This window comes from Chaetodon auriga, chromosome 21 (genome assembly GCF_051107435.1).
Source record: "Chaetodon auriga isolate fChaAug3 chromosome 21, fChaAug3.hap1, whole genome shotgun sequence".
NCBI lineage: Eukaryota > Metazoa > Chordata > Actinopteri > Chaetodontiformes > Chaetodontidae > Chaetodon > Chaetodon auriga.
The window spans coordinates 763677-777500 of NC_135094.1; the positions used below are offsets into that span (position 1 = coordinate 763677).

Below are 13824 nucleotides of genomic sequence, written 5' to 3' on the forward strand. Positions count from 1 at the left end.
TGATGTCAGAAAGTATTGATGAGATATTACAAAAAACTCAGAGAACACTAAAAAGAAACGTAATGTCTTTCTCAGTGTCTCTGGAAATCTATCAAATATCGATTAACTTACTGATTAATGTTCATGTATCGATTGATGACTTAGATTTAAAATGTGGTAAAACGGTAAAAAACATCAGTGACGTCTTTCATTTGATTTTTTTCCCGAACAAAAGGGCAAAACTTTTACGATGTAAAACTGAGAAAAAGCAGCAAACCCCACCAGCGGACTGTCAAATCATTTTCTGTTGATTGTTCTGTTAATTCAGCCATCGACTTATTGTTTCAGCACTACACAAAACCAACATCAGCGTGAAGGTCTCTTTGCCATGAAGTTCAAATCCGTTAGCAGTAAACGCTCAAAGCTTATTTTCTCAAGCAGAAGCTGCAAACTTCCTCTGTAACTTTGTGAGAACAGAAAACGTATTTCAGCGCAGCAGCGTCTATAAAACTGCAGTTGTCTTGATGACTCTTCAGGTTTTGGATGAAGCTCACACACCTGGCGGACCCCTCAGACGTGTCGTCACTTTGTGCCTCCGGAGCGGCGGAGGCTCCTGTGGCGTCTGAGTCGGCTTGAGAGGAAGCGATGGCCGCCGGGGGTTTGCCCTCCAGTGCGGCGGCCTCTCTCTTCAGTAGGTCTGGAGCTCCGGAGACAGAGTGGATGATCTGAGCGATGGAGGCCAGAGGAGGCAGCTCCTTCAGGGCTGTCGAGGGCGAGGAGGAGGAGGAGGAGGTGGAGGAGGCCGGTTTGGGGAGCAGGGGTTTGAGGCGCTGGGCTCGTGCAGAGTTGCTGAGGTTGGGGAGGGATGCAGGGGGAGGGGTGGATCCAGGGGGGAGCTGGTAGCAGCCGAGTTGGGGGTGGGGGTGTAGAGGAGGCAAGGTGCTCGCTGTCTTCTCCTCCTTGGACGAAGCCAGAGCCTGCTGCTGCTCCACGATGCTGCTGACGCTCTGCTCCGTCTTGATCTCCCTCTTCTCTCCGGCGCTCGCTGCCTCCCTCCTCTGCCTCTTACTAGGTATGGACAGATCAATAGGCTGGTCCAGGACGGAGCAGTCAAAGCTGGGGGAGACGGTCTCCAGTTTGATCCCAGGGGACCCCACCTGGCTGCCGGATCCACGACCCTTGGCGGAAAAGTCCAGCGGCTGGTCCAGTTCCGTGGGATAAATCACGTTGGCCATCTCCTCCACCTTCACTGCTTGAAGTGCCTGAATTGGAGGCTGACTCACCCCGTTCAGCACCATCTGATTCACCGCAGCAGCTCGACCAGAGGTGACGGTAGCGGCGGGCACGGTGGCAGGCACGAGTGTGGCAATATGCTCTTCGATCTCTCTCTCCTGCACCTCGGGGTGCTGCTTCAGCAGGTGGTGGATGCAGTTGCGCTTGGCCAGGAAGGCGGCGCCGCATCGCCGACACTCGAACGGCTTCCTCTGGCAGCCGTTGTGTGTACGCAGGTGGATCTGCAGTGCCCGGTAGGTCTTGAGGTCCTCACCGCAGAACCGGCACGCTGTCTCAGCTCCGGTGCAGCCCGTCTCCGCATCCTGGGTGGTGGTCGTTGCGGCAGTGATCGCTGCGGCGATGTTCGCTGTGGTGGTGGAGGTGACGTACTTGATGTTTTTCTCGATGTCTTTCCTTGAGGTCTTGGCGTGCTTCTTCCTGAGGTGGCGTTCGCAGTTGGCCTTGACAGTGAAAGGATAATGGCAGACCCGGCAGACGTAGGGTCGCTCCCCGCTGTGTGTCCGCAGGTGTCGGATCAGCGTGGCTTTGTCTGGAGCCACGTAATCGCAGATGTTGCATTGGTGGGGAAGGATACCAAGGTGGAAGCGCATGTGAGCCTGCAGGACGCCGGAGAAGGCGAACACCTGGTCGCAGAATCGGCATGGGAACGAGCCTTTAGCCGAGCCGGCGTTGGCGTTGTTTCCTCCTTTGGTACCTGGCTTTCGCCCGCTCAGCACTGCCTCCTCATGTACTGCTGTGGTAGCAGCTGGCGGCGAATCAGACAAAGGCGTGCGAGAGTCACCCATAAACTCTGCATCCAACTGACCCCCATTCCCGGCTGAAGAGGAGGACGAAGACGATGAGGAGGGCGTCTTGAAGAGAGTCGGATTGGGAGGTGGCAGGCTGGGGCTGATGCAGCCCAGTGAGGCCTGCTGGGAGCTCTGGAGGGGGGGAGGAGTTGTCGCCGTGAGGCTGGAACGAGGGGTGATGGGAGGTTTTGGCTTCAACGGAGGCATTGACTTCTGACCCTGGACTTGACCTGGAGGAGGAAGAACCAGAGTCGTTGAGTCACATGCAGTCTGTCTCTTTTTTCACTACAACCACAAGACGTCAACAAATCTTACACACAGTCTGTAAGAAAGCAACATTGATTAACTGACAATCACAAGAACGTCCAGCTGGAGCTGACACCCACCTTGACCTCCAGCGAATCCTGGAGCTTTGGCCAGAGGTGGGAGGGTCAGTCCCATCTGATTCGGTGCTGCACTCGCCACTTTGAGGATCTGCTGGATGTCCGCCAGCTCCATGATCCCGGCTCCACCGGCCTCTCCGGGTTTGACTCCAGATGAGGCCGCGCTACCTGTCGCAGCGCCCCCATCGGGCTGCAGGAGGAAGCCGGTCTGGAAGGGCTGCAGGGAGAGTAGGCTCAGGGCCTCTCTCTGGGAGAGGCCCTGCAGGGCCGAGGCAGAGCCCGCACCCTCCAGCAGGGGGATGCTGAGGGCCGCCAGACCACCCACACCCAGCCCCAGAGTCAGTCCCAGACCTCCAGACAGGTAGGCTGAGGCCGGTTCCTGAGGGAGGCTGGAGGATGGCGGCTCCACATGGATCACCTTGATGCTGTCCAGGTGGGCCTGATGGATCTCATCGTCGGTGGGACCAGACTTCACCTGAGGAATACAGACGGATCCGCCAGAGAACAGTTAGAGGGCATTTATTTCTTCCATCCTCTCATTTGATCTGATTTGTGAGCCCCTGATTCACACATTCGGCCGTTCTTCCAAAGCCTACCTTAGAAATGTGCTGCAGACCCAGTCCCTCCAGGAAGCTGGCCTGCTCTGAGGGCACGACCTCTTCTTCAACATCCTGACTGTCGTTCTCCACACCGTTTTCTGCAGCTCCGTCCTCTGCCTGGTCCTCCACTTCCTGTGTGTCAGTGGTGGGGTTTTCAGGGTGGGAGGTGGTTTTATGCAGGTCCAGCGCAGAGCGAAGGGGGAACGCCTTGTCACAGCAATCACACACGAACCGATGGAACTTACTGATGCAGCGACGAAGGTTTGTCTCGCACCAGACCTGGAGGGAAACGAAGAACTGATTAGATACGACCCTGAATACAGACGTTCGATCGGCGGTGCGTTGCCGCGTTGATACCTGAGCGATGTGAGCAAACTTCTTGCAGGAGAAGTCGATGAAGGCCAGGTCGTTGAAGCCAGTGGGGATGGAGGGGTTGTTCTGGATGAAGGGGCGGCCGCTGGGGTCTTGGGGGAGCAGCTTGTGAACCCCCGCGTTGTGGCGCAGCAAACCACGGTGGGTGCGGAAAGAGAGGCAGCAGAGATCACACCTACAAACACACAACGAGGGAACGTTCATCAACAGATCAATACCATCTGCCTCGAAACGCTCCAAAGGATGAACACAAGCAGCCGTGAAAGAAGCTTTTCAAAATAAAATACCTGACCTTAAGTTAAACAAGCATTAATAAAGCTGAGTGTGAGTGTGTGAGTGTGTGTGTGTGTGTGTGTGTGTGTGTGTGTGCGTGTGTGTGTGTGTTAACCCCTGGTGGCAGTGATGGTCCTGCTCTTGTTAAGCACTGAAGGGACAGCTGCTCAGTGTCTGCCACAGTCACACACTCCTGTGTGTGTGTGTGTGTGTGTGTGTGTGTGTGTGTGTGTGTGTAAGCTGTGTGTAATCCCCTCCGACACGTTGTCAGAGGATTTTTGGGGGGCAGGAGAGGAGAAACACTGGACCATATGTGGACCAGCACTTGTGGCTCTCCACCTCCCTCCTTCTCATGTCCATCATTTGCCTTCCTCCTCCTCCTCCTCCTCCTCCTCCTCCTCCTCCTGTCTCACCCCTTCTCCTTCTCCTCCTCCTCCTCCTCCTCCTCCTCCTCCTCCTCTTCTTCTTCTTCTTACATCTTTCTTCCTCCTTTCTATCATCTGGTGTGTGTGTTGTCGACAGAGTGTCGGCCTGCTCCTGTATGTGTGTGTGTTTATGAGCATGTCACACTGGTGTGTGAGTGCAGGCTAATCCCACAGGGGCTGGCTGTGTGTGTGTGTGTGTGTGTGTGTGTGTGTGTGTGTGTGTGCCTGCGTATGTGTGTGTGTGTGTGTGTGTGTGTTAAAAAGTTTTATTTTGTGTGTCGACCAGTCCAAACCCCAAAGATCCATCCCTCCATCTTTCTCCTGCTCAGTTAAATTGCCTCTCTCTCCTCCATCCCTCCTCTCCTCCTCTCCTCCATCCCTCCTCTCCTCCTCTCCTCCACCTCTCCTCCTACAGCTCATCCTCTTACAGGCTGATTAGTGAGGATTTACAGCTAAATATTCCTTCCTTCCTCCATAACGAGCTCAGCCTGCCACACTCTTCCTCTCTCTCTTTATTCTGTCTGTTTCTTCTTCTTCCTCACAGACAAACTTTATGTCTCAGTCCTCCATCTTCTCCTTCCTCCCTTCCTGTCTCCTGTCTGTCCTCCTGTTCTCTTTCCTTCCCTTCATTGATTTCTCCTCTTCCTCTCCTTCTCCTCCTCTATCAATGAAAAGCTGCAGGAGTTGCGGCGAAACACGAGTAACACACTTCGAACTTCAGTGGCGTGTGTGTGTGTGTGTGTGTGTGTGTGTGTGTGTGTGTGTGTGTGTGTGTGCATGAGAGGGTTCGTTAGGAGTTTTGTTGCCATGGTGGCAGACTGTCGTTTTTTCTAGGATGGGTGGGGGTGTAGTTATGGCAACAAGGTCCAGCCGAGCGCGCCCTGAAACCTCCTCCTCTCTGTGACTTATTAAGTTGTCCTCTCTCTCTCTCTCTCTCTCTCTCTCTCCCCCCTCCCTCCCTCCCTCTCTCTCCCCCCTCCCTCCCTCCCTCTCAGAGGTGACTTATTACCTTCCCCCTCTCATATTATCCGTCCATCCGTCCCTCCGTCCGTCCGTCTTCACCCTCCTCTTTAAGCTGACCCTCATTTCCGTCTTCCTCCAGTTTATCCCTCCTCCACCTTTTTTATCTCCTAATGACTGATTTACTCCCTCTCTTCCATCCCTCCTCCTCCTCCTCCTCCTCCTCCTCCCTTCTTCTTCTTCTTTCATCCTCTCCTCCCTCCCTCTCTGTTTGACTCCCTGCCTGCTAATTAGTCCAGGAGGAGACGAAGCAGGTTGGGATTCATCTAAACTTTGATAAATTTATTGTTTGTCATTTAAAGAAGTACTTTTGGATATTTTTGGGAGTATTTGCAAAGAGTGGCAAAATTTCACTACAACCAGCACTGGAAGAAGTACTCAGATACTTCGCTTAAGTAAAAGTAGAAGTACCACAGTCTAAAAGTACTCCATGATAAAAAGTAAAAGTAAGTATCAAATAAACGTATTGAAGTACAAATAACAGTATTTATAGCATTCAGTATTATATAGTAGTATTACTTTACAGTAGTGGAGTATCGGTATAAAGTAGCATGAGATGGAAAACCTCCAGAAGAGTACAAGTACCTCAAAACTGTACTTCAGTATGACGTTAAGGCACAAACTGATGACAGCGACGAGAAAAACTGCAAGGAATTCTGGGACGAAGAGAAGCAGAAACACGTGACGACTGACCGTTTGTGTGTGTGTGTGTGTGTGTGTGTGTGGTGTGTGTGTGTGTGTGTGTGGTGTGCGTGTGTGCACGTACCTCAGTGCGGTGTCGGGGTGTGCGTCCATGTGTGCGTCCAGCTCCAGTCTGGAACTGCAGGTCTTGAAGCAGATTGGACAGGGCAGCAGCTCCTCCTCTGCTCCACGGACCGCCGCTGACGACTCCTCCGCCACCGCGTCCTCCACCACCTGAAAACACACACACACACACACACACACACACACACACACACACACACACACACACACACACACACACACATTAACACACTACATCTTTCTCTGTTCATTAGTCGTCACAAAGCGTGTGACGTCCAGGAAATGAGCGTTCAGCGTGCTTCTACCTTCTTGCCGGGTGGCTCCTCTCCGTTCTCCTCCTCCAGCCTCCTCTTGACGGATGGACGGCGGCGTTTGGTGGGCGAGGGGGGGCTAACGGGGAGCAGACCGCTGGCAGGGTCCTTCTCATGGATCTTCATGTGTCTGTGAAGAGTCAGAGGTTAGCTTCACTCCCACCATGAATCACCTTCTCAAGGTGTTTGTCCAGGTGGAAACCACAAATCTCCTGCTGCCATTGGTTGATAGTCGCAGGACGCAGAGAGAAACAACTTTACGCTGGAGGCCACTGCGTGAAGGTGATTTAGACCTAAACTTTTTAAACCTGGTTCTGGATCTCTGGACCATCGTCCACGTCTGACTGAATCAAACAGGTGATGGCTGTTCGACGCTGCACGACGAGGAGGAGTTTACGAAGACGAGGAGCCTCCTGCTTCATTCAGTTTGTTACTTGTTTCTGTACACCTGGTTGTTTAAGAGGAGGAGGAGAAGGAGGAGGAGAAGGGAGGGAGATCTCATCTCTCCTCTTCCTCCCCAGGGTCAGTTTCTCCTTCAGCTGTGTCATCTCAAAGGTGTGTGTGTGTGTGTGTGTGTGTGTGTGTGTGTGTGTGTGTGTGTCAGCATGTGTGTTTCATATGTGTAAACGTGTTGATCGAGTGTTTGTGAGTGTGTGTGTTTTATTCAAGTGTTACAAGACGTGTGAGAAAGTGTGCAGGCTGTTAGCATGTGTTCAGTTATTTTAGTGTGTGTGTGTGTGTGTGTGTAAAGGTCATCCAGCTAGCTAGCATGTCACGGTAGTGAAGGTGTCAGTTTACAGAAGTACAAAGAGGAGAGGAGGGGAAAAAAGGCATTAAGGAAAGGAAAGGAGAGATGAGGAGATGAGGTGACAGAAAGGGAAGGACAGAAGAGAGGAAATGACAGAGGGGAGAGGAACAAAGAGAGGAAAGGAAATGAGGAGAGAAGAGGAGAAAGGAGATGAGGGAAGAAGGAGAGGAAGAAGAAAAAGGAAGAAAGAAGAGAGAGGAGAGGATGATGGCTTAGGAGAGGAGGAAGAGGCAAGAAGAAGAAGAAGAAAATAAGAAAAGAGGAGAGGATGTGAGGTCTTGTCAGAGGAGGAGAAAGGCGATGAAGAAGGAAAGAAGCGAGAGGACAAGAGGAGAGGAGAGAAAACAAGGAGATGAGGGCAAAGGAAAAGCAAGGAGAGAGTGGAGGAGAGGAAATGAGAGGAGAAAGGAGAGATGGAGGAGGTGAGGGAGAAGGAGAGCAGTGGTGGGATTGAGTGGTATCATCTATTAATAGGAACCAACAGGCAGCAGGCTGGACGCCCATAAGAGGTCCTGACAGGGCGACCAAGTCAGCAGATCTGGGACCAGCTGACAGGAAGTTGTTCATTAACCAATCAGATCAGTGAAGGGAAACAGAGGAGGAGACGAACAAGAGAGAGCAAAGTCTCCTCAGCCCAAACTGTACTGTGACCCCAGAACCGACCAATCAGAGGGCAGGAAACATGCCGAGTCAGCAGAGACACAATCCTGCTGCGAGTGTGTGTGTGTGTGCGTGTGTGTGCGTGTGTGTGTGTGTGAGAGACGTTTGAGTCGTGAACAGCTGCTCAACTCAACGTATCAGCGTACACACACACACACACACACACAGAGAAAACACCAAGATAAATTTAGACCAAAACACTCCATCACATTTATATACTTATCATGTATTGCAGTATATTGTACGCAGTAGCAGTAGAAGTACCAGTATTTGTAGTAGCAGAATCATTGGTGGTATTTCTAAAAAAATGTGCAAATATCCACATTTTGAATCTTCTGCTGGTCCAGATAAAGAAAATCTGAATGGAGCATCAACGACAAAGTATCAGAAATACTACCAGTACGAGTACTTTTACAGTTTTACTTGTTGGAGTACAAAGTAGTAGCAGTAGTAGTGTTTTCATGCGTGCATCAACTTTCTGGAGGCCAAAAAGGAGCTGCTGGCCCCTGCTGGCCCCTCACTCTTCCAACCCTTTGTGCGTTGTGTACTTCAGTACTCATTCATTGAAGTACACGCAGCAGACTACACGTGTACTCGGCCCACAGAAACAAGCAGTACTCCTGTGCCGGCCTCCGCTCTGTTTGTGGTCAGTTCACCTCCAAAACAAATATTTTCTGAATGTGCAGCATGTCGGCAAAACACAACCCTCATGAGGGTCTCTACTACTGCAGTAGTACTGGAACTGCAGCAGTACCAAAGGTAGTATACGCAGTAGCAAGAACAGCAACACGACGCGCTCATGTGACCCTCTTCCTCCATGTGTGCCTGCCTGCAGCTCCTCTACATCACCACAGGGGCGCTGTTGAGCCGGTCAGAGCTGAGCTTTCACTCAATCCATGTGAACCCTCAGGACGAGGGAGGAAGAGGAGGAAGACAAGAGGAGGGAGGAAGGAGGGAGGTCCAACTGTACATGCAGGCCACTTTCCCTCAGAGGAAGTGAGGAGGGAGGGAAGGAAGGAAGGAAGGAAGGAAGGAAGGAAGGAAGGAAGGAAGGAAGGAAGGATGAAATGAACTTTCTCAGACAGAACAGAGCTGCTCCTCTCTTCTTCCCTTTAAATATGCAGCAGCCTCTGAGAGCCAATCACAGCTCAGCACACCGCTGCCAGCCCATAATAGGCTAATGGGATGCCTCACCATGGCAACCGGGCCCAACGGCCTCACAACAGAGCAGACGGAGGGCCGAGAGGGGACGACTCGTGATGCCGCTTCACTTCTTCTTCTTTCAGTCTCTGAAAAGTGAAAAGTTTCGAAGTTTCTGCGGACGACGTGAGGACGGACAGGAGGACGGAAAAGAGGATGACGTGAGGACAGACAGGAGGACGACGTGAGGACGGACAGGAGGACGACGTGAGGACAGACAGGAGGACGGAAAAGAGGATGACGCGAGGACGGACAGGAGGACGACGTGAGGACAGACAGGAGGACGGAAAAGAGGATGACGTGAGGACAGACAGGAGGACAGACAGGAGGACGACGTGAGGACGGACAGGAGGACGTCCGCTGATGTCTTTAAACTCACAAAAGCTGGAGAACCAATCAGGAAAAGTTCTCGTCTCTAATAATCTGATGAATGAGTCCAGTTGTTCACTGGATACTTGACGTTTTGGACATTCAGTTCTTTGCTGTGACGTCAGTTTTCCTGATAATTAAAAACTAATTTCATCGTTTCCTTCCTCTCAATTTAAAGTGATACCAAATGAATGTGTTGTGCTCCTGCTCCTCCTCCTCCTCCTCCTCCTCCTCCTCCTGCTCCTCCTCCTCCTCCTCTGCCGTTTCAGGGATGCTGCTGCTGTAAAATGGATTCTTCCCTCTGACTCCTCAGATCCTTGTTTTGCGCCTCCATCGTTCTCCTGCTGCATCACAACTTTTGGGCCTTTCGTGCGACGTCTCTAAATTTATCTCCTTAATTGGCAACAAAACATTTCGGATTTTGCCAAACCGTGGAGGGAATTCATCACACGTGACGGCTGGCCTCTTTCTTTCCATCCGTCTCCTCCATCCAGCTCTCGTCTCTTTCCTTCTTTTTGTTCTCCCCCCCCCCGCCCGTCTGAAGACAGTCGAGTAGGAAAATCTCGCGTTTCACATTTCAAAGGATGCTCCGCTGTGAAATGGATTCCTCCTCTCTCCCTCCCTCCTCCCTCCTCCCTCCTCCCTCTGCTTCCCACCCTCCATCCACACAGGCCTCCTCTTTATTTTCCTGCAGCAGCAGTGAAGTCAGGCCTCCACATGTGGAGCTCCACTTAGACTTTCCTGTTCTCCTCCCTCTCTCGCCTCCTCCTCGCTCCGGTTTGCATTGTAAATAAGCATTAAATAAAAAAAGGTGCTCTTTTTCCTGCTCTGTTCTACGATACTCAGGATTCTGAGAAAATGACGCAACCGTTTCCAGGGTGTGTTGATGGAAATCAGCATCAGATCGCGGCCGCCTGCAGGAGGCCGTGTTGCTCCCTCAGCGTGAGCTCAGAGGGAAGAGTCACGCTGCCGCGGAGACTCGCAAAACCAGACCGCCGACTTTCTGCTGCAGCAGGTGAGATCAGGACAAGGAGCCGCCGCCTGAATCACCACACGGGATCCAGTTCTGGGATCCAGCTCTTGGTCTGCGGACTCTGATCAAACCTTCCTCGCCCTGTCTTCATAAGAAGGACGGACTGAGCTGAACCTCCTCATCCTCGCTGAGCTTCACAGCTTCACTGTGCTGACAACAAGGAGGCGAAGAGCAGAGAAACGTCTGACACTGAATTAAAAATGTGAGCTCATCGGTCGATTAAAGCTGCTTTAGGTCCTGTGTCGTCTCTCGCACAGCGAGTGTTGAAGCCAAAGACAACTTTCCGTTCGGCTCCTCTGACTGCGTCTTCAGAGGCAGCAGGAAACAGAAGCTGTCGCTGCCAAACCCCAAAACTGAGCACAAAAACAAATAAAAGGAAAAAATAATTGAGAAAGTTGCTGTGAAATCTAACATCTGTCTGTCTGTCTGTCCGTCCATCTGTCTGTCCGTCCGTCTGTCTGTCTGTCTCTCTGTCTGTCTGTCCGTTCATCCGTCTGTCCATTCATCTGTCTCTCTGTCTGTGTGTCTGTCTGTCTGTCTGTCAATCCATCTGTCTGTCTGTGTGTGTGTGTCTGTCTGTCTATCTGTCCATTCGTCCATCTGTCTGTCCGTTCATCCGTCTGTCTGTCTGTCTGTCCGTTCATCCTTCTGTCTGTTCGTCTGTCTGTCTGTCTGTCTGTCAGTTTGTCTGTCTGTCTGTCCGTTTGTCCTTCTGTCAGTTTATCTGTCTGTCTGTCCATCTGTCTGTCCGTCCGTCTGTCCATCAGCCTACAGTCATTCCTTCCTGCCCACACCTCCTCATACCATCACCCTGACAGAGCCTGAACACTCAGAGTCTGAGGAGGAGCAGAACTTTCGCCTTTTTGTCCCCAGCAAACGTTTCCTCAGAGCTCTACCAGCCGCGCCGCGCGTCCCCCTACGTCCACTCTCTCCTTAAGACAGACATCAGCGTCTCAGAGCGCGTCGTTCGTCTTTACGGGGTTGAAACCATTGAAACGCACGCGACACGAAACCGAAACACGAAGCGAAAACTCGACCTGAGCGAGGAGCAGCTTTCAGCGACAGGGTGGGTCTGTTTCTGCTGGATCTCTCCTCTGATTGGTCAAACTACATCAGATTTAAAAATGTGACGTCATCAGCACCCAACAGAGGTCACTGTAGGTCACACATGGATTGACATGAAGGTGCATCGCACACGCACGCACGCACGCACGCACGCACGCACGCACACACACACACACACACACACACACACACACACACACACACACACACACACACACACACACACACACACACACACACACACACACACACACTGCTCCAGAGACCGTTGAGTCTGCTGGTGGAGGCTGGACTTCACTGATAAATGACTGGGCGTCGCTCTCTGTGTGTGTTTGTGTGTGTGTGCACATGTGCATGTGTGGTGGGGGATTACACAGGAAGTGGGAAGATCATCTTTTAAACCATCCGTCCCCATCACACACACACACACACACACACACACACAGGGGCAGTTTGGGTTTTGTGCTCCCATCATGGTTGACTGGGGACCTGGTTAAACACTAACTTCCTCTGCCTGAGGTTACATGGTGTGTGTGTGTGTGTGTGTGTGTGTGTGTGTGTGTGTGTGTGTGTGTGTGTACGTGCAGTGGGTCTGTGCACAATAAAACTTCAGCTTTACTTTGCTGTTTTGATTATTTGTTGTACTTTATTGTCTCGTGGACCCTTTTCTCTTGTTTCCAGAAGGTCAGAGGTTAAAGGTCACAGTGGGAATCTCTCTCTCTCTCTCTCTCTCTCTCTCTCTCTCTCTCTCTCTCTCTGAGGCTGGCCAATGACAGAGCGTGTGTGTGCGTGCAGGTGTACCTGTGCATGTTGCCGTTGGTGGTGAAGGTCTGTCCACAGATGTTACATTTGTAGGGTCTCTCCCCGCTGTGGACCAGCATGTGTCTGTCGAGCGACGAGGCCGAGCTCAGGCACTTCCCGCAGATGCTGCAGGAGTGGTCGGTCGCTCCGGTGTCGGCGTTGTGCTGCGGAGAAAAACGTCCAGACAGCTGACACCGACGGCGAGAGGAGGAGCTGCAGCTCGCAGTGTCACAGTGACAACAGAGCACAACTGAGCGACGTGTCTTTGAGCCAACGAAGGACCGAATTCAAGCAAACCAACCAATCAGAGTACATCAGGGGCGTAAGCATGGTTTCTGAATCATCACCGCAGACTCGCAGGTGTAACAGTGTCGCGTTTACCTGTCTCATGTGCATGGTCACCTGGTGCTGAGTTTACCTGTCTGATGTGCATGGTCACCTGGTGCTGAGTTTACCTGTCTGATGTGCATGGTCACCTGGTGTTGGTGTTTACCTGTCTGATGTGCATGGTCACCTGGTGTTGGTGTTTACCTGTCTGATGTGCATGGTGAGCTGGTGCTGAGTTTGACAGTTTTTGTCACACAGTGGACAGATGAAAGCTGAGTTCTCGTCTTTGGTGTCCTGGAAAACACACACACACACACACACACACACACACACACACACACACACACACACACACACACACGTGACAATGAGTTAAATGAATAAATAAATAAAAATAAATAAATAAACAGCAGTGACGTTCAGCCTCAGTTTGATCTGAAATCAGCTGATCTCTGATCATCACAGCGAGGAAAACACCTGAGTCACTGCAGAGCTGAGAGACTCCACCCTGCTGCTGCACGCACACACGCACACACACACACAAACACACAAACACAAACACACACACACACACACACTCTTTCTTTATTACACACGCACACACTTGTTGGTCTGCATTGGGAAAACAATCTCTGCAATTGAGTGAACGCGTGCACACACACACACACACACACACACACACACACACACACACACACACACACACGCACACGTCCGTTCACACAGCCTGGGAAGCAGCACTTTCCTTTTCCTGTTCCAGCTACAGGAAGTGATGACGAGACATGGAATGCTGCAGTGCATGATGGGAGAGAGAAGAAATGTAGCACAATGATGAGGCAAAATGATGAGAGGAGAGGAGACGAGGAGAGGAGACAAGGAGAGGAGAGGAGACAAGGGAAGAGACGAGGCTCAGCTCAGTGTGAGCGTGACGTTGTTGTTGTTGTTGTTGTTGTTGTTGTTGTTGTTGTTGTTGTTGGAGGACATGCAGTCGTTCCAGATGTTTCTCTCCAGTCTGCCGTCAGACTCATGAAGTGACTGTTACAGACTCACTGATTCACCTCGAGAAGCTTGTTTGCTGTAAACACTGACTGCTCGCCCTCAGCTGCCACACAGGAAGTGATGCGTCTCCACGACTGGTTAGCTTGGAATAACCAGAAGAAGAAGGAGGAGGAGGAGATGTAGAAGAAGAAGAAAGAGGAAGAAGAAAGAAGAAGAAGCGCAGCCACTGAACACACGTGGACAGGAGCGCCACCTACAGCTCATACACTGTGTTTGTGTGTGTGTGTGTGTGTGTGTATGTGCGTGCGTGCAGGCGTGCGTGCGTGCGTGCCTGTGTGTGTGTACCTGGTTGCG

At 51.6% G+C, this 13824-nt stretch overlaps 1 protein-coding gene across 4 annotated transcripts in view; it reads right to left on the reverse strand.

The window, feature by feature from the left end:
• Window positions 1–13824, reverse strand: part of rreb1a (ras responsive element binding protein 1a) — a 59143-nt gene that overhangs the window by 9456 nt on the left and 35863 nt on the right. For 3 of the 4 annotated variants that reach the window (XM_076760908.1, XM_076760909.1, XM_076760911.1), the window contains 9 exons: window positions 13816–13824; window positions 12676–12765; window positions 12145–12308; window positions 6203–6338; window positions 5899–6047; window positions 3400–3589; window positions 3040–3321; window positions 2447–2918; window positions 538–2290 (listed from right to left, as the gene is read on the reverse strand). The exon at window positions 13816–13824 is cut by the window's right edge and continues 61 nt beyond it. In XM_076760908.1, coding sequence (XP_076617023.1) covers window positions 538–2290; window positions 2447–2918; window positions 3040–3321; window positions 3400–3589; window positions 5899–6047; window positions 6203–6338; window positions 12145–12308; window positions 12676–12765; window positions 13816–13824 — 3245 coding nt within the window. Of the gene's footprint in view, window positions 1–537; window positions 2291–2446; window positions 2919–3039; window positions 3322–3399; window positions 3590–5898; window positions 6048–6202; window positions 6339–12144; window positions 12309–12562; window positions 12766–13815 lie in introns of those variants that run through there. The other variant, XM_076760912.1, reaches the window with a different exon arrangement.